The sequence below is a fragment of the Danio rerio genome, chromosome 16, assembly GCF_052040795.2.
Source record: "Danio rerio strain M-AB ecotype USA chromosome 16, GRCz13ab, whole genome shotgun sequence".
Classification (NCBI taxonomy): domain Eukaryota; kingdom Metazoa; phylum Chordata; class Actinopteri; order Cypriniformes; family Danionidae; genus Danio; species Danio rerio.
The window spans coordinates 53,797,669-53,819,631 of NC_141036.1; the positions used below are offsets into that span (position 1 = coordinate 53,797,669).

The following is a 21,963-nucleotide window of genomic DNA, read 5'->3' on the forward strand; positions in this document are numbered from 1 at the left end:
CAGTAGAGAACCCCTGCCCTAAAGGTACTAATATCTACCCGTACAGTACAAAAGTAAACTTGTTGAAAGGGTACCATCAAATTGTGTACCTTTACTTTTGAGTGTGTATGATAACTGTAATATTAGTAACACACATAAATAAACATAATATTGTTCTTATTCAACAGCCGTCTAAATACCGTGGAAAACCGGTTATAATAATACTACAATAAAAGCATTTAAATAAACATGCACAATTTATGACCAATGGTTCTTGTGTAGCTCAGACTGTAAGGCACGGTGTTTGCAAAAACAAGGTCATAGGTCCAATTCCCAGTGAATGCATGAGCTTATAAAACTGTAAACCTTAAATGTAGTCTAAGTGGCTTCGCATAAAAGCATCTGCCACATGCATGAATATACATAAATATATATACACTTGTCATTATGATATTATTGTACAGCTCAGTGATGTCTTTTGAAGCAGACTAAAGCGAGAAAGCATCTGAATCTTCACTTGCCATGAAAAGTGACCTTTAAAAATGAATATGCTATTTACTGAGATGCAAATAATGTCAAAATTGCACTGTTTGACACCAACATTACAGCATTATTGTTCCTTTGCAAATGCTTCAAGGACTTGGCCATAACTTTCAACTTCACAAACAGTGACAGTAAAAGTCTACAGCAAAAACACTATTTCAAGGCTGAAGCATTTCACCTTTTTTTTCTCAGAAATGAAACTCAAACTCGGCCTCGCCGTCCGTCAATCAAAGGAACTGCGGCAATTATTCAAGTGAGATCCGACAGTTGAATCGCTTTTTGAAGAAAAAACATAGTTCAAGCTCAAGTCTCAAACACTTGTCAGTGCTGTAATGTTGAAAAGGGCAAACGAGAGATTTCTGTGCATTTGTAAAACGTCAAAGCATCTGTGCATGTTTGAACACTCAGTCTGGCCTGAAAGAGGACTTAGTTTACTGCACACTGGGAAAACGTTTTAAGATCCACTTCAAGTTTGGCACCAGCAGTGACCCCTCTCCATCAGCTAGATTCACTAACACATCACTGAAATTCAATGTGCAGTTGATGGTTGCCAATAAGTTGTTACAGTGTCCTAAAGGGAGCTGGTGGTTAAAAAATACAGTTTTAAAGGTGCAGTAGGTGATTGTCTTCAGAAGCATTTTTTGTTGTGCTGGTTGAAAGTCTCTTCACAGTCTTATAGTAATGATTACAGTAAATGATCTAAATGTATTTATATGTATTTTTATATTATAAATTTTTATATTTTGGGTATAAAAATTTATATAAAGGCATAAAACTAAAAAAAATGTTCATCCAATTAAATAGAGTCGGACCGTCATCTCTCATAATTCCGATTAGCAGGTCAGACTGTCAGCAAATGCAGATTTGGACAACTGCGCAGCCGTTTGTACACAGCTCCGCCGACTGCTGTTGGTGCTGCGCGTTCACAAGAGAGGTCGCGCGCGCCCGCGAGATCGGTAAAAACCTGCTGAATCAAAACTTTTTAAAAACCTGAATCAATATTGGAGTTACCTTTGCACGCTGGGGAAAGGATGAAACAGTGGCTGAAGGATTTTTTTTTTAGAAAGGTAATGTTTTGTTTTAAAACTATTTTAGCTTCATGCAAAGCTAATGTGTTGTTGTTACAAACGGGTTATATCTTTACAGAAGTGTTGTTCAGCCACTAAAATCTTCCAATAAAAGATTGATAAGACTATTTTCAGTTTCATAGGGACCTTGTACAGCATCTATATTGTAGATTTTAATTAGTTTAACAACAAAACACAAGTAAATAGCGCTATTCCGCCTAGTCTATCTCTCCCTATATTGTTTACCATGCAACTCTAAATATTCACTCTGAAATAGCATGTCAGTTTGGCTTGCACGCCGCCGGACGAGCACTAGTCGCTTTTAACACATGAGAGCAAGTGGTGCTCGCTGCAGAGCCATTTGGGCGAAAAAGCGTCTTAAGTCTTAAAAATCCAAACTTATTTATTTTACCAAACTTGGGTGACAAAGTGGCTCAGTGGTTAGCACTGTCACCTTACAGCAAGAAGGTTGCTGGTTTGAGTTCCTGCTAGGCCAGTTGGCATTTCTGTGTGGAGTTTGCATGCTCTCCCCATGTCGGTGTGGGTTTTTTTCAGGTGCTGCAGTTTCTACCACAGTCCAAAAGATATGCGGTACAGTTGAATTGAATAAACTAAATTAGCCGTACTGTATGTGTGTGAGTAAGAGTGTATGGATGTTTTATAGTACTAGGTTGCAGCTGGAAGAGCATCGGCTGTGTAAAATATTTGCAGGATAAGTTGGCGGTTCATTCCACTGTGGCAACCCCAGATTAATAAAAAAAACTAAGGGAGGTAAAACTTAACAAACCTAATTCTCTGCCATGCGTCAAGTCTAAAACAACAGATAATTCTATAAAACATCTTTTTTTGGTATTCTAAAGATTTGTCTCTAGAATTTCATTCAAATTAAATTAATATTCATGCAAAATATTTCTTAAATGACTATTTTTCAGCTACATTTAAGATTAACTATTTAGAATACTAATTGCATAATAACAATAATAATTATATATATATATATATATATATATATATATATATATATATATATATATATATATATATATATATATATATATATATAATTTTTATTTATTTATTTTTTTACTTATATAATATATTATATATATTTTTAACACGGATGTTAGGACTCAACATAACAAAATTAGGTAACATTAGTCCACAATTGTAATTTCAGTCAGTTAAAACATCAACACGATCTAAAAAGTGTCTTACAGTAAAGTTTTGCAACCTAACTAAAGCATGATTCATTACATAAATTGCATTATGATTTTCTGTTATGAAATAAAATTACATTTTTTTCCTCTAGATCTTCTCATTTAAGCCCTTGGTTTACCCGTGCTGCAGTTGTTCAAGTTTGGTTCATTCACAGCAGGCTGTCATGTGCTGTTGGTGTTCGGTACATTGACTCACACATACGCAGTATTATCGGTTGACCGCTTCTCAAATTGATCTCAGTGTAACGTTGCTGTTCTAATAACTTAATAAGAGTATATATTGGATTATTTCGAGTCAGAGGGAGATAGGCTTGTTAAAAAGTAAGTAGTTTGTTTGTGGATAAGTTCTTACTGGAGATGCAAATCATTTCAAATGATTCAGTTCATTTTGGTGAACTAGTTCAACCGGTTCATTTAGAAGATCCAGTTAAAAAGATTAGTTGGCGATCGTGATAGACAAACAAAACCCATTATTGGGCACAGATGTGTTAAAGCAATAGTTTTAAGTCCCTGTAATGCTTTCACCATGTTGCTGTCATGTCCACTCGTTGTTTTGTCGCGGGAGCAACAGCAAGGTTGACTAAAGGAGAACCGGCTCGATCTGGCCAATGGCAGCAGGACTACAGACTCAGGTGCCATACAGGTCAAACACCTGCAGCGTGAATTAAACAGATTTACTTTTAAAAGGAATACAGTAATATTATGTATTGAATACATTTACAAAGACAAAAACGAAGGAAGGTTTTGTTAGGATTTTAGTTAGTTTCAGTTAGTTTTGCATGTACACAATACAGTTTCAGTTAGTTCTAGTTTTTTAACTCGCATTTTTGTTTTTATTTCAGTAAACAACAATTATTTAAAATTTTTGTTATCAATTTTTTGTTCATTTTCGTTAACTATAATAACCTTGGCATGCGCATTAGCTCAGGCAACCTGAACAAATGACGGTTTTGTTTGATTTAAATGTTTAGAAACAACACTTATGAGGCAGTTGTTGTTTGATTGTATTGGTGATTCCAAATATGTAATGTTATCGTAAGCTTGGCAAACAGTTTTGGAGAATTTGATTCAGACAGAATGCCCGTGCAAACTGTTCGAGATACTGTACATTTCAAAGATGGCCGCAGAGTGAAATGACTTGTATATATTTATATTATTATTTATTTTTTATTTTTTTTGTAAAATGTAAACAACCTTGCTTTCTACATGTATTCTATAATACTACTCTAAAACACAAGCCCAAAAACACAGAAAATAAATAAATACAGTACATGTACATCCCTGCAGGCACAGGATATCAACATGACGTCATATTGATGTTGTATCCCAATGTACCCAACGTCATGGGGACATCGGATTTTGTATGAAAGTGAAAATCGGGTTGACGTCAAAACCCAGCGTTGATGTCCAATGTCCTAAAATCAACCAAATATCAACGTCAAATCATGTTACACCTTGACGTTGTGTGGACGTTACCACTGTGACATTTATCAGACGTTATATTTTGGTCACTTTCCAACACAACCTAAAATCAACCAAATATCAACGTAATTTGACCTTGTTATTAGACTTTAAAATAACGTTGTCCTTAGCCGCTGGCTAGATGTTGAATTTTTGATCACCTGACGTCATGATCTAAATCTAATCTAATATTATGATCTTATGATGTTGTGTGCCTGCAGAAATCAAGAAACCTCTAAAACCAATTTGGAAAATACATCAAAATAAAAAGTCACTCACACAAGTAGATGTGGAATGACAATAGATAATCTTTAACCTGAAAAAATTGGAATCAGATTACTAAGATAAGTATTAGCACACCCTAAAGTGTAAATCATAACAGATGGTGCATAAAAAGAGACATACTTAATGTTCGCACTACGATTAAACCCCCTATAACTGTAAATGTGGCTGATAATAATAGAGATGCTTGACTTTGCATAGTCAACAATGCGCAAATATTTTCGGAAGGGACGCACTAGAGCCTGTACACCTTGAGATAAGCTATTTGGCCGAAAATAACATGTATATTGCAAAAAATAATAATAGTAAAATAAAATGTCTGCCCTAAGGTGAGCTGTACAAGCGCCTGAGAATTAGGCACCAATAGCAGTGTAAGCACCGGCAAAGGCCAGATAACATTATTATTATGGTGAACATAATGTGCATCTCTGTACTAACAGAGCTTGAGCGGTTTCGACTACAGGTCCAGCTTTGACTACAGCATTAAGCGCATCTGTCCTATTGTCTGCTGACCCACTGCACAAAAATAGACAGTAATTGAAAAGACACAAATGAATCAAAACAGCAGTGGAATGCAGGAAATGGATACACCTCCCCTCTCTCTTTCTCTCTCTCTCCCTCTCTATTTTATTTACACTTTCTGCCCATTTGTAGGGAAAGAGATTGAGAGCACAAATAAATGGAAGAAGATGCAGAAAGACTAAGAAAAGGGGATTTGTATTTTCTAGCTGCTAGGGAGTTGTGGGTGGATGAGAAGGCATTGATATGCGGTTGCTAGGGTGTTTTGCTGTGGTTGCTAGGGTATTTTCGGTGATTATTTTGCCTTGGTCTAAAGAGCCCACCAGCGTGTCTCAATGATATTCTGGTCACTACATAATGTGACTCACTCCTGCTTCACTATCACTGAATGGAGACTGATTACATGGAGAAACATGCATTCAGTGGACACTATATGAAACTATAGACAGACTGGCAGGCTGATTAGATGGACAGATGGATGGATGGATGGATGGATGGATGGATGGATGGATGGATGGATGGACGGACGGATGGATTGACGGATGGACGGATAGATGGACAGACGGACAGACAAAAAGGTAGGAAGGTAAACAGAAAAAAGGTAGGAAAAAAACAGAAAGAAATGAAGAAGGAAAAAAGTAAGAAAAGAAGGAAGGAAGGAAAGAAGGTTTAAAAAGTATGAATAAATAAACAAATGGATAGATAGAGGCATTAAAGGATGGACAGAGAATTGAATGGATTCAAAGAATCAAATAGATGGATGGATGGATGGATGGATGGATGGATGGATGGATGGATGGATGGACGGATGGACGGACAGACGGACAGACGGACAGACAAAAAGTTAGGAAGGTAAACAGAAAAAAGGTAGGAAAAAAACAGAAAGAAATGAAGAAGGAAAAAAAGGAAGAAAAGAAAGAAGGAAAGAAGGAAGGAAGGTTTAAAAAGTATGAATGAATAAACAAATGGATAGATAGAGGCATTGAAGGATGGACAGAGAAATGAATGGATTCAAAGAATGAAATAGATGGATGGATGGATGGATGGATGGATGGATGGATGGATGGATGGATGGATGGATGGATGGATGGATAAACGGATGGTTGAATTGGATGGATGGATGGATGGATGGATTAAAAAATAAGTATGGAGGAATAGAAATATAAATAGATTGAGGCATGAAAGAAAGAAAGAAAGAAAGAAAGAAAGAAAGAAAGAAAGAAAGAAAGAAAGAAAGAAGTATGGCTTAAAAAGTATGAATGAACAAACATATGGATAGATGAATGTATTGATGGACAGATGGATTCGCTGGATAAAATGGATGGATGGATAGATAGATTGGTTTAAAACAAGCATGGATGAACAGACAGATGAACAGATGGAGGCATGGATGGATAGATGAATGGATAAATGGATGATTCAAAGGATAAAATGGATGGATGGATGGTTGGATGGATGGATAGATTAGAAAGATAAAATAGTAGGAAGGCAAGAAAGAAATAGATGGATGGATGGATCAAAGGATAAAATGGATGGATGGTTAGATAGATTGGTTAAAAACAAGCATGGACGAACAGACAGATGAACAGATGGAGGCATGGATGGATGAATGGATGGATAAATGGATGATTCAAAGGATAAAATGGATGGATGGATGGATGGATGGATTTGAAAGATAAAATAGTAGGAAGGCAAGAAAGAAATAGATGGATGGATGGATCAAAGGATAAAATGGATGGATGGGTGGATGGATGGATTAAAAAGAAGTATGGATGGACAGACAGACGGAGGCATTGATGGACTGAATAGAGTGATGAATAGATGGATGGATCAATAAAATGGAAGGATGGATTAATTAAATGGTTGAATTGAATAGAGTGGTGGACAGATGGATGGAAGGGTAGACATATAAGTAGATGGAGGCATTGATAGATTAAAGAGAGTGAGGGAAGGAAGGAAAGAAGAAAGGAAAGAAAGACGGCCGAATGGATAGACGAACAGATGACTGAACAGATAGATCATCAGACAAAATAAACAGCGGTGAAGCTCAATTTTCAAAGCAGTCAGCAGCAGAGCTTCCTCTCTGTGATAAAAATGAAAGCTTGTTGTTAAAGTACATTAGTTTCAGGAGTAACTCATACAGGACACATTTCACATCTGAGCATCTATAAAAATGTAATACGGCAAAAAAGAGAAAGACAAAAATCCAACAAAATAATGATGACAGGCCATGCAGCTGCCTGCTTTTAACGTTCTCCCACCACACAACATAATCCCTGTGAGTGTGTGCGGGGTTTATTTATTTATTTCTTGGCGCAGGGAAGTGGGACAAATCTTGTATGCAATGGGCAGCCGCAGTCACAGCGAGCATGTAAAACCTCAGAGGAGAGAACGAATACAAAAGATTTCATTTTGGTCGTGTCTTTTAGAGCAGCTTGGGTGGGGAAAAAAAAAAAACTGGAAAATCGCTCGCTTTAAATGATGCATCAGCCTAACAAGAACACGTCATTTGTTTTCATCCAAGAATAACATTTGCTCGTCATCAAATGTGAGGGAATGCAGACACATTGGCCCATATTCTTAAAATGCGCAAGTCTTAACTAGAACTGCATGATCATTTTCAACCCAGGCTAATTCTGAGAACGTAGACCTGCAGATGTTTCTGGAGACCACGTCCTGGGAGGTACGTATTTGTGCAGTTTTAGTTGTTAGCAAATCCGCGAGAGCCCACTGTGCGTGCTTTTTCGCGTCTTGAACATCTCTTGCAAGTGCCGTTAGCGCCCGCACTGTTCTTGCGTAATCCCGCCAGAGGCCGCTGTTGAATGACCGTCTTTCTGTCTGTCTGAATGACAGAATAATTGACCGTGCGACCGGCCAATCGGCTGACCCACCCTCCTCCTTCCCTAAACCCAACCAACGATTTACAAAAGCAGTCCAGAAAAAGAAAAGCCCTCGTCTGATTTTTACGTTTTCGAATTTCACCACATTCTCACCCTGTTTTGAACTCTGAACTCATGAACCTGATTTCTGGAATCGCTCTTCCCGGGACTCGAACCCGGTTGTCATCGTCAACTCCTCTCTGCATCTCGAGTCCACCGTTACACTGTGAACTAACTGTACAAACTGGTTGCAGCGGGAAAGCCCTCCACACGGAGGTAAGTGGTCGGCCGGCAAGCACGAAAGGGAATGGCGTCACAACACCCCGTAGCATTCGCTCTTAGAAAATTAAATGCAGCCATACGTACCTCTGGCTAGATAATTCCCGGTCTTCGGAAACGTCTGCGGGACTGCGTTTTCAGAATGAGCCTGGGTTGTATTTTTTTCTGCGATACATATTGTGATATTGAGCATAATTAGATAAGATGACTGGTATAGATGTATTAGGATAGAATTAATAATTTTAGATTGATTGTGATGAATTTGTGAGAGAAATCAACTGCTTCAAATTGTATAATATATAAGTATTGATAAGTGAAGTCTCTTAAACTCATTTCGTGAGGAGTACGTGATATGATCAACTTTAGCTGATCCTCATCGCTAATCATTAGCTAGCTTATCAAACCATTTCAAAACTACTATATGTATCTAAGCGTGAACTCTTCAAATACAGTATAAACAAATATAAACTACCTGTAAAAAAGCAGTCGCCTATCCAAGTTTTAGGAACAGCAAATAATAACTTGACTTCTAGCTGATAATTTATTAATAATTTATTTGTGTACTTACATTTGTATTATTGTTACTATCAATATGTATCACAGGCAGTGCATTTAGTGTTTGTTGAAGTGGGTTTAAAAAAATCAAATCTAAATCTATCTATAAACAACGACTTAAAAAAAGACAAGAGATACTGTATAATAATGTCCCATAATGCAATTCACAACCATAAATACACAGAAAACACTTGTCAATCACAAAATATGGAAATTGTTAATTAACCGATATTATTATAGTGTATTTTTAACCGTTTCTTAGTGACTGACAACTGAATATGATGCAGCACTCGCAAAAACACTGACCCAGAAACAGTGATGTTATTCTCGCAAAACGTGGCCCCAGGTGTCTCATTTAAGCCCTGAAGCATGTTTCATCTAAGACAAAAAGAAAGGTAATATACTTTTTTCCCAACACGGAATGCATTTCACCAGCAGAGAGCGAGAGGAATGGCTTTTTTGCGTGCCCCTTCCTCTGAGTGATTTGTAACTTACAAGATTGTTGTTTTTGCCCTTTCCAACATACAAAGGAAGTATGGCGGAATTACATAAAGGTCATTCTAGCAGAACCATTGATTTGTTTGTTTGCCTTGAACAATATTAAAAGTCAGAAGTTCATTCTACTCAAAAAAAAAAAAATGGCTTCATTTGTCATCTTGTTTATAGAAATGACTTAAACGAATCAATGAAGCAACAGACAAGCAAGGTCACCACCGCACGAAAAACCCGGCTCACACAAATGTGCTCTTTGCATGTGCTTAAAGCGTCTGATTATCGTTTCAGCTTCGGCGGTGGAGTCTAACAGGAAGCAATCGTTCAGTACGCAAACTGCTTTTCTGTGCCAAGACTGAAACCTTTGGATTTTGCAGAGTCATGCAGGCTGAATCGAATCAAGTTAGAGGCATCTATTCTTTTTTCATATCCTCCTCACAAGTAATTTCAGAGGTTTGATAGAAGTTTTGGCACCTTCTGAGTAGTTTCTTTGGACAAATCTAACACATAAATCGCACATTTCCTCTTCTCCAATTGTCATGCTGAAAGTCATTTCCACACTTGGAAATTAAGATGTTGAATCCTATGAACTTATCAGTGCATATATTAAATCTGAACAAACAATGCTCCCTGCTGAATGGGCTAGAAATAATCTTAACTATTGTGTGGGAAGGAAAAACAAAAAGACGTTATTACACTAATTAAGCATTTATTTATGTAATAAATATACATAGAAAAATCTGTGGTTTTCAATTGATGGGTCGTTGCGGATTGTGAGGGAAAACAATGCAATGGTAATAATACGATATAAGCAAACGTGTAATTATGTATTGTTGGAGTAGCAAAATGGGCAGGCTTTTCAAAAGAAAATTAGACGCTTGCTATATCTTTTGTTGGCAAAGCCAAAGGCCACGCATCCAATCTAACACACTATTTTAGTGCAAAATACCCCTATAACATTGTAAAAGCAAGTCAAATTATAGCAGTAATAGCATGCCATGGCCTGATCTACACATGATAAACAATGTTTCTTATCGTATTTTGCATTATAAAAACAGCAAAATGATAGCAAAACTATCAAATGTACTAGTGTATATTAACAAATCTATATAAAAAATGTATCAGTCAATAATCCACCAATGAATAATATACAATCAACATATATATATTAAGGGTGTCACGATCCTCCAAATCCTCGATTCGATTACATTTTCGATTTTAAAGGCACGATTCGATTCGATTTTCAAATATGAATAATTAATTAATTAATGACCAATTAATTATTTGTAGCCTACCGTTTAAACTAACTGACCTGCATGGTCTTTGTTTTACCCATAAACAAATCATACAGTAAATGAATGAAGGCAAGATACACTCATAATTACCACCTGTCAATCACTTTTTCTGCGGGACTCGTGAATAGGCAGTGATCTGTGTCGTTATAATGGCGTCGGTAAAAAAGACGCACAACCAACAGGAACCAGCCAACAGTATCTGAGGTGTTCGCTAAAATGACAAAGTACAAGTGAGTGAAGCAGTCCTCTGACTGCCTGGACCTGCTGTCTCGAGTGCATGGCTGTGTATGCGTCTGTGTCTGTGTGGTCACGTGATGTGCATTTTCAGAGGTAGAGAGGAAGGAGGGCTGCTCAGAAATGCTACACGCCACTGTGGTTGTCAAATCGTTGTCGTTCTAAAATGCCGTTTAAAAACAAAGACAGTGTAAACAGGGCCTGAGTGTGTACTTTTTGCAAGCGGAAGCCAAGCTGACTCGACATGGGGGCGTGGCAGCATCGACGATTCTATTTTTTGATTCGATAATCGAAATTGAGTATAAATTTTGATCGATTTTGATTTGGCACGAGGCCGCATCGTCTCACCAGTGCTAATATACAGCCATATTGCACTGCTACGAGTGTGATATTGCATTTATACAACAGTTCAATGGCACTATCGTGTTTATATAAAAGAAAATCAAACACGGAGAGTTTTGTATTAGGAACTACTTTCTTCCGCCATTCATTCACATCTGCAACTGATGTCAGAACAGCAGAAGCCGTTACTAATTCACCAATGTCACGTTAGAGCTAGTATTTGAATGACTCACTAGCGTATTGTATAAAGTGATGACAAAACAGCTTATTTTGCTTACATTTTAAGATTATAAGGCTAAACGTGACATGAAATGCCATCCATCTTCCGAGATATCTCCCTACAGTCTATTACAGTATACAGTATTTCTCTGTTGCGGTCGGTATTGTGACGGGTGCCAGCTGTTCCAGCGTTTACCCAGAGACCTTAAGCCTTTAAATGTCACTTTAAGCTGTATAGAAGTGTCTTGAAAAATATCTAGTCAAATATAATTTACTGTCATCATGGCAAAGATAAATAAATCAGTTATTAGATTTAAGTTATTAAAACTATTATGTTTAGAAATGTGGTCAAGTTGGGGAAAAATAAACAGGGGGGGCTAATAATTCTGAATTTAACTGTGTGTATACATACACACACACACACACACACACACACACACACACACACACACACACACACACACACACATATATATATATATATATATATATATATATATATATATATATATATATATATATATATATATATATATATATATATTTATATATATATACGCATATCAGACCTCTTTTCTTGTAAATGAGCATTTTCTATCAGGCTCCTCTGATTAGGTTCAGAGTTTTATTTCATATGTAATGAAAAGGTTATTACTATATATGGTAAATAATATATCTGTTTTTCATAAATGTCACTTTAGACAATTCTTTGGTTTTTAACAAGGTAAATTTTCTTCAAGCTAAATCCACCAGTGCTTTTTTTGCAAAAACCTCTAAATCCACCTATTGGCACAAGACAGTGTAATTAGTTGGAAATCACTAAGAAATGAATTTGAAATTATTTTACCAATAATAAAACACATTACACAAACAACCTAAAATTATAAATTTGTCAAGTAAGTGACGGTTCATTCCACTGTGATAAACCAGGAAAAATGCAGAAAGAAAATGAATTAATGAAATCTGTCAAGTAAGTGCATTAATCAATAACATTAAAACTGAAATTAATTAAATTTTAACTATCTATTGTCATTTCAAATATTTGGGATTTAAATTTAAAGTAGAACAATGTAAACATTGCAAACTAAGCTTGTTAAATTCAAATAATGTAGTGTAAAACGTTGTGAAACTTTACTATATGTGCATTGTCCATTAATAAAAAATAAAGCTTATCAGATGTATAGGTATTATGAAGTTATATAGTGTAAATAATGTATAGTTTTATACATTGTATTTATCTTTTTTAAAAATACCTTAAATTAGCAAATAAAACAAAAGGTGGGCCTACTGGGCAAAAAGGGAATGTCACTCAGACAATTTGAAAAGCTGTCATTCATTCATTCATTTTCATCATACTCGAGATCTTGGTCTCTTTTTCGTCACTTGTTTATACTCATAGCATCCACGTGGGATAAAAGAAGAGCATCTTAACTTTGTCTTCCGTGAAACATAGTTGCCTTTTAATGTGTAGTAAATCGGACTCATTCAAAGTAACGTCACTGCGTAAACAACTTTATGTATGCATGCTACACTTCAACTGTACAGTGTGTTTTCTTTTTTTGTTATGATGCATAGAGTTTTGAGGTAAAGGACATTTTCATATCCCATTCACTGACAGTCGGACAGGCTCATCTAGTCCAAATCAAAATCGAAAGTGGAAAAAAACTGTCTCCTCATAAAAGCTAGCGTATCAGCATGCTGCTACATTGAAAACTGGACAAACTAGTAACAGTCTAAAAGCTGTCCATATGAAGATAAGTGGTCAGCTCGTAAGCGCGAAAACTAACAGCATCATTCCGCCCTGTAGGGTTCCTTTAAGAGAGGAAACGCAGCCATACGTACTTCTGGCTATATAATTTATGATCTCCAGAAATTTATATAGGGCTGCGTTTTCAGAATGAGCCTATGTTGCATAGATGGGCAACCAGATGAGACACGAGGTAATTAATCAGGACAATGGGTTACAGATACAATATTTTTTCCCATCCTTAATAAAAGGTAACCAATCACCATTGCTTTGCAAAATTGCCTCGAAACATTGCTCAAAAAGTGGACCTGTGTATCATCATCATAAGTGCTACCTTCCAGGAACTACTGAGAGGCTCCATGAGATGCCATTGCTGTTCAAAAGTGTTCCATTGTAGTCAATGGAGTTGTCGCAACTTTCTTTTAATACACATCTCTGCCCATAACAAAGCCCAGTCTCTTACTCACCATATGGTAGGTGGATCTGATCCCTCCACTTCTAAAGAGTCCAGTTTGCTGTCCATCTGGAACTCAGTGAAGACCAGAGAGATGGTGTCTCCTGGATCAGCCAGGATGGTCCACGTACATTCACCACTGCTCTGATAGTCCTTCTGAAAGTCTGGACTGGAGATGGTGCCGCTGGCCCCACGAAACGTCCCACCACATGTATCCTCAGCTGTTGGACAAACAAACACGCATTTAAGCTATAAGGCATTTTTAAGAGATTCATGTGGAGAAAAGATCAGCTAATGACCGGTTTCTTTTTCTTTAACATCTGTGTGGAAATATATAATCTGGCTTATTTCATGGCTACTTACATAATTAGATATGAAATATTGATTTTTGCAGTTAATTTAGCATATAATGTATATTTACATATTTATAAAGTGTACACAAACCTTTTTATATGTACCCAACTATCATATTGTTAAAAAAAAAAAAAAAAAAAACTATAGAAAAAAGGCAATTTCATCAACAACATCACCATAAGACTGAGTTTAAATAATATTGATAAATAATATTTAGGAAACAATATATAGAAAACATAAGTCTGTAAAATATCAGAAAAAGCACTTACAAGGATTTTGTAGCACAATATACAACACCAATCCAGACAATATTTAACTCTAAACTATTATAAATGTTCATAAAAGTCACTTTTTTCAAACTTTTCATGGTTAAAAGTTGTTGGAAGAAAGATCAGTCTCATAATACAATTCAAAAGCATAATAAATAATGAGAAATGTAATTAAATTAAAACATGAATCACAAAATACTTAGTATAAGTAGGCAAATTATCCAAATATAAAATTTGCTGGGTGCAATATTGTCTTCCTTTTTGAAGTGAACTAACCCTTAGCCAGTTTGTCGGATTTTTATACTTTGCTTCAAATAAAAGTTTGTGATGTTGTGATTCTCATAGTAAATGTTTGGACCAACCAAAACCATTCATTCTGGAGACAAAACAAACCGTGTTTAATATTTTAGTATTTTAATATTTTAGTATTATGTTAGAAACAAACAGTGTTTAATATTCACTACCAATTTGACTTGACAAAAGGTTGCAAAGGGTCATCAAACTGTGCATACAAAAAGTGCAAACATTTAGAATGTAATACAAGTAGGCAAATTTGGATGCAGCAATAGTATATATGAAAGTATAGTTTTCCAACTATAGAATTTGATGGGTGTCAACAACAAGCATTATTCAAATCAAAGTTTGTAATGTTGCAATTTTCAAAGTAGCCAATTGGTTTGGACCAATCAAACATTCCAGAGAGTAATATTGCAAAGGAAACAAACATAATGTGTAATATTCACCACCAATTTGACTTGACAAAAGGTTTGAAAGAGTCATTAAATGGTGCGCACAAAAAAGTACATACCTTTAGGACGCAGTATAAGTAAGCAAATTTGGATAATTTGGATGCAGCAATAGTATTTTTTTCCAACCATAGAATTTGATAGGTGCCAATAACAAGCATTATTCAATATATATATATATATATATATATATATATATATATATATATATATATATATATATATATATATATATATATATATATATATATATATATATAAATATATATATATATATATAAATATATATATATATATATATATATATATATATATAAGTTTGCATTCAACAGTAGAAAGACACATAAGGGAGAATTGAAGGTAATGTTCATTTCTGCCCTTTAGTCTGATTTTGAAATACTTTACTTCAAATCAAAGTTTGTAAGGTTGCTGATTCTTATAGTAGCAAGTTGGCATGGACCAATCAAAAATCAAGCATTCCAGAGAGTAACATTGATAAAGGAACAAACATGATGTGTAATGTTCACCAAACAGAAGCCATGATTTTCGGTGAAGCTGCTCTGAAGCAATACTGACTTGATTTGACTTGACAAAAGGTCAGAAAGGGTCATCCAACTGTGCGCTGTGAGTCAAAAGGTCTGCTTTGTGAGGCTGAATCATTGACATTACGATTATGACAGATAATGAGCATCAGAGTGAGGGCAAAGCTCCCCGAAATAAATGTCGTTTTTTTTTCTCCACCAGTACTGGATTGGACTGTTGTCTGCCAACAAAACAATAAACAACGATAAGAGCAATTATTGTTCATCAGATTGATCGTGCTAATTGCTGGTTATGTTCTGAGGAACAGAATGATTGTTTTAATGAGTATTATATGAGTTTGTAAGCATTTATTTTTTGAAAACAACAAAAAACTAAAATCAACACTTAATTATGCAGCCCAAGTCTAGCTTGAAAACAGAGACAGTGTCAGATAATTAATCTAATTAGCTTCATGCGGGATGAGAGGAACGCGTCTTATGAAAACACTTCACCGAGATGCACTTACTATATCTAATCAAGGGTTTTTACTTAAAACGCACATCAACAGGACATCAGCTAATGCATATATGCAACATTTTTTTTGCTATCAGTGTACGGTAGTTTAAAGAGATTATTAATCATTCATTCACCTCATTAAAAATCCATATGTGATTGTTTTCTTTTTTCATGCAACACAAAAGCAGAAACTCTGAATCTTTTTATAATATACATCAAACACATATTTGAACACGAACATCGATGCAAGTCCTTTTTCAAGTCTTCTGAAGATCCAATCGCTTTGGTGAAACTCATATTTATGATTTATTCTGTAATTATTTATCAGGGGCCAAACATCAAAAGTGTACAGGTTCATTTTTTTTTTCCAAATCTTCAACTCATGAATCATACAAATACCCATAGAACTGCTTGCAGAAAAGTTATACTTTTTTTACACACAGATTGAAGAGAGTTTCAACAATGACTACCAACTTTTTTATTGTTACTATTTCAAACCTTCTAGCACCACTAACGTCCTATAAATGCTCATGTTTTTATTTTTATTTTTTCATTTTTGGCCCTTAAAGCCGCCTTTCCACTGCACAGGACATATGGACATGACTGTCAGAATACGTCCCCTTGTGGCAGTCGCACAGAATTTTTCATTTTGTCGTGCACCACGGGAGCGAAGCTGATTCTCGCAGTGTCCAAAATAAGGGAGGGCAAAAAGAGTGTTTATTGTTTGTGCGCTCACAAAGTTAATTGAATGAATACTAGAAACACGCTAATAATTTTAGAGGGAATGTGGAGACAACATAAAAAAACTACATTTTTATTACTCTTTACATGTAAAAAACGCGGCTCCTGCGGTACAGCAGCGGGAATGCAGTCCTCTAGTTCGTATTTATCATGTCTCCCTTCTTGTTCAGTCGAAACTGGACATACTGCCAAACTGCAGGTCACTTGGTGCACGACTCGCCATCTTATCTCACCTCTCTCTCTCTCTCTCCTCCACACTGTCCCGTGATGACAATCGCGCATTTGTAGGCATTAAATAAATAACATTTCAAGAGTTCCCACTTAGATATGCTTGGCATTTATAGCAGGTTTGGCATGCTGTCCCGGTAGAGAACCCTGAGCTCGGAGATATTTGAGCCCAGGGCTCCCGCCCGGTCTAGAAGCATATCAGAAGATCCGAGATCAGGTAGGTCTCGATCGCTCCCTCTTTAGAAGGGGAGAAAAAGGAGGAGTTGGGGTGGAAGGGGGGATTCTTCCAAAACAAAGATAGAGCAATAAGGAGAAAGTGGTCCATTTAAATTAAGCTAGGATCATTCTGATTGGATTATTACTGATTACGGATGAGGGGCCAGCGGTGCACAATCATATCACGAGCTCCTCTCGAAATTAATTTATGAAACTTCACTTGTTATTTAATACTTTTTTCCTGTTTAAGTGCATTTTTTTTATGATGATATTGAAACTGAAACCTTTGCTATTTTTAGATCCCACGGTATACCATTTTACCGTATTACCGCCCAAGCCTACAATGTAATACTATGAGCGTTTCAATATTCTAAAGAACCTTTTGCCTTTGGAACCTTCTGAAAGTTTCTATGCATGCTAAAGGTTCTTCATGTAGCCATCATTGCCAATAAAGCAGTTTTATTTTATTTTAAAAGTTCACAGAAAAGTGAACATTTTAAAAATGAAACTTTTAATCCACTTATTTAAAACCAGTATGAGTTTCTTTCTTCTTTCTTTAGTTATTGGATGCCAGTGGCTGTTTGTTTTTTTTCAAACATTCTTTAGAAGATCTTGTTTTGTGTTCAATAACTAATCATTTTTGGGTGAACTATCCCTTTAAATTTCGTATTTGAGCATGTTTGTATAAAAATAAAACTTAATGTGTATCATCATCATACTGACCACAACACATCAAATCAGTAACATGTGATTACAATTATTTTAAGAGGAATTATAATACAGCACTTCTTAAAAAGGGGTGGAAGGGGGGTTTCTTCGGAAAACGAAGATAAGGGAGTAATGTCTAGCTAGGCTACTTATAGTGGGTTAGGATAGATCTGATTGGCTAACTAATGAGTGTAGATAGGTGGCCAGCTGCTGTCAATTATATCACATGCTCCTCTCGAAATTAGTTTAAAAACTTCACTTCAATTATTCATCATTGCAGTTGGTGTGATCTTCTCCATGCTTGCTCATCATTTTGCCTCTGTTGTGCTTGGCTTCGTAATTGCTGCTTGCAGCTATATTTTATCCTGATGTTGCTCCAAATCCAAGTTATATTTTAATTTCTTTACTACACCAGCGCAATGTAAGTAAATGGGGTTTAATGGGGTCAATACACCTACAGAGTTAAAACAGGGGCGGATCTAGATTTATGGAGTGGTATGAAAGTTATGAAGGGTGGAAACACTGAAGAAATAAGCATCATTGCATGGTTTTGATAGATTGAAGGATTATAGTCTTTATTCACTGTTAAATTCTACAAATGTGAGTTTGGATAGCATTTGACATTATATTTATTGCCATATACTAAAAGAGACAGCAGATAATTTACATCAGATCTTTACAATTAAGTAATTAGCAAACATATAGTTTGAACAAACAACAAATGTAATTTTTTGAGAAAAAGATGAATGATAACTTATGCTCAACATGATGTTTAATAAATGTTTCAAGAGTTCACCCTTAGCTGATGATTGATTATGGAGCGTATTTGGAATGCTCTCCTGGGAGAGAGCCCTGAACTCGTGAGATCCTCAAGCCCGGGGTTCCCCCCCGTTGCAGGGCGAGAGAGGAGTCCGAGTTCAGGTAGGTCTCGAGAACTCCCCTGCTTGATAATGTTGGAAGTATGCTCTCAGTTTAGATTCGTCAATTTACTTATGTTAAATGTTTTTGGTCTGTGGGAGTAAACCGGGAGAGCCCAGTGAAAACCCATGCAAACACGAGGAGAACATGCAAACTCCGCACAGAAACGCCGACCTGGCCAGGTAGTGTCCGAGCCGGTGACATTCTTGCTGTGCGGCCGTGGTGCTAACCACTAGGCCTCCGTGCTGCCCAGACAAGGACATGAGAGGAGTAGGGGTGGAAGAGGGGATTCTTCAAGACGAAGATAACAGTGTTAGCTAATGTGGACCAGGTGCTATCAATCATCAGCGCGTGCTCCTCTCGAAATTAGTTTATAAATAAACTTCACTTAGTGGTTTTAGTGCAATTTAAAAGATATCTGATTCATGTTAAAATAATGTTTTGTCCATCAATCTGCAATGGTGATGCACAAAGATATATTTTTCATGTAAAAAAAAATAAAAATTGTCCTAACCATTTGTCAGAATTTTATAAACAGTTTCTATATCTGCAATGTCCGGGCTGAACTACAGCCTAAACTACTATGACAAAGATCACCTCAGGTACTGATTATGTGCTTTATTCACTGTTAAATGCTACCAATGTGAGTTTGAATAACATTTTACATGACATTTATTGTCATTCTGAAAGAGCCAGCAGATTATTAAGTAAAAATAATTATTATTAATTTATTAAAATTATTAAGTGAAAATTAAGTAATTAGGAAACATACTAGGCTGCGATTCCCAAAACAATCGTTAGCTAACTAAGTTCGCAAGTTCCGTTGTAACAAAGAGTTTGTTGATTACAAACATTTATTGACTTTTGCTGTCAAAATATGTAAATCCATACTTTACATATTCGGGGTCGTACTTGCGCTTCGACATATTTGTTGCTGTAATTAAATGAAATTTCACATGTCAAATGGTAGAGTTGTTGCGCACGCATTTCAAAATAAAAGTCCGGTATAAGCAAAATAAGTAAAAAATTTAACTTTTGTTGTTTTTTTGACCACACACTCTACAACCACTGAAAATTTTCCCACAAGTTGAAAAACACAGCTATATACTGTATAGTTACTATCGTAGCTTATAGTTACTAGTTGTATTGGATTGTGACCCCTGGGGTAATTACATAATATTAAAGACACAGCAGTAGCGTCAGATGCAGCAGATTGATTTTATAACACCAGGGTAAACTTTCTGGCCCATTTACAGCACTCACATACATTAAAAAATTAAACGAAGAATAGACTTGGGTCTATTGGTGTGTGTGTGTGTGTGTGTGCCATTGCATGCAAGGCTTCTGTATTTATAACCACCTCAGAAAATATTAGGGGTTGCGAATCACTGGCATTGTCATTTTGGGGGTCGCAGGCTTAAATGTTTGGGAACCCCGCCTGCTTTAGGAAGTTGTATTCTGTTTTCCATTCTGAAATGTTATTTTATGTTAAAACTATGTTATTTTAACGAATTTTAAATAGTAATTCTTTAAAGTTATACAAAGTTTTTATATATTATTATATAATATTTTGAGTCAGTTTGATTGACAAAAGTTGAAATGACTAGAAAAGCTAATTTGATTCAACTAAAAAAAACGAAGGCAGCAATATTTTTTTTACAGTCTACTACAGTTTAAACCTAATGAACAGATATAACTCGCTCATACAAGAGTTCGCTTATTCAATCTCATACACATCTAGAGGGAGATCTGATTCACAATTTGCAAATGACATTCTGAATATGGGATTATAATTGTAAATGCACATGTAGCAGCGCACGTCTCATTCATTACGCATCCAGCCGACGGCAGGTGCTTTTGCGTGTTCAGATGCTTCAAAGCAGCGAAACATCCATTACCAACATTTTCTGAAAGCTTCAGCTTCATATCTATTAATGTGTGCTGGCAGTCCATGTTCCCTAAGCTGCAAATTGCCTTATATGTCGGCATTTCTGCCCTAAAAAGCTATTTTAGGCAAACTCATGCTTTATCACAGGACTCTCTCGACAGCTCATGCAAGGAGAAAATAACGAATGAGCTTCAGCCGCATGAGGGTCCAGAGCTCACAGCGCTTTAACATGCAACTACTGTAACATGTCTGAAATGCAGAGCGCAGTCACATGTAAATAAAATTTCTGACTAAACAGCGGAAAGTAGAGTTTATGTGGCAGCTTATTTGAGTTAAGATTTATCCACTTTGACAGAAGGGAATACATAAAATTACTTAATTTAAGAACCTGCAAATTACAGTTAAAATTTTGGTAAAGTTAGATTATTTAGCTTTATTTATTTATTTATTTATTTATTTATTTATTTAACATTTTAATGATTGTATTATGTATTTATATTTTTATTTATTGTATTTATTTTTAAATTGTATTATGTTACACATTTAATTAATTAATTATTAAATATGTAAAAAAATAATACAATTTAAAAATAAATACAAATATAAATACATAAAATATATAAATAAATAAATATATTTATTTAATTAATTAATATATTTAATGTATTTATTAATCAATTAATGTATTTATTTATTCATTTAATATCAAAAAAAGTATAAAGTCACTTAATTTAGGAAAGTGATCTGAAATAGTTTATTTCATAAAAAAATAGATTAGGTCTAAAAATATAAGGATAAATTATGTAATTAAAAATGAAAATTTATTGAAATATCTACCACTGATACAAACATTTTTATCTGATCTTACTATATGCCAGTTAATTATACCTTACCTTATGTTTAATTACAATTAGTCAAATTCAAAATGATAATGTATTATAATGTATTAAAACTAATTTTGGTATTCTTACAGACATTATTATGAATAACGTAACATTTTTTATTAAACATCCTAAGTACATTAAAGATTTTTTAAGTTTTTAAAACTAAATTATTGTTAAATATTTTTGAAAACAAACAAACATTTCTTTTAATGAAAAGACTCAATTTATTTAAAATGAATTAAAATGTGTTTTTCATTTAAATGATTTTACGTTGACAAGTTATAAACATATTGAAAGTAAATATTTTGAAATAGATATGTACAAAAATGTAAATGAATTAATCAAAATAAATAAAAAATAAATAAATAATAAACATAAAAACAATAATAAACATAAAATGCATGTATAT

General features: G+C 35.1%; 1 protein-coding gene across 2 annotated transcripts in view; it reads right to left on the bottom strand.

The window, feature by feature from the left end:
• Window positions 1–21,963, bottom strand: part of csmd3a (CUB and Sushi multiple domains 3a) — a 647,261-nt gene that overhangs the window by 476,629 nt on the left and 148,669 nt on the right. For both annotated transcript variants that reach the window (XM_087287879.1, XM_087287878.1), the window contains exon 5: window positions 13,578–13,785. In XM_087287879.1, the coding sequence (XP_087144005.1) occupies window positions 13,578–13,785 (208 nt within the window). The remainder of the gene's footprint in view (window positions 1–13,577; window positions 13,786–21,963) is intronic.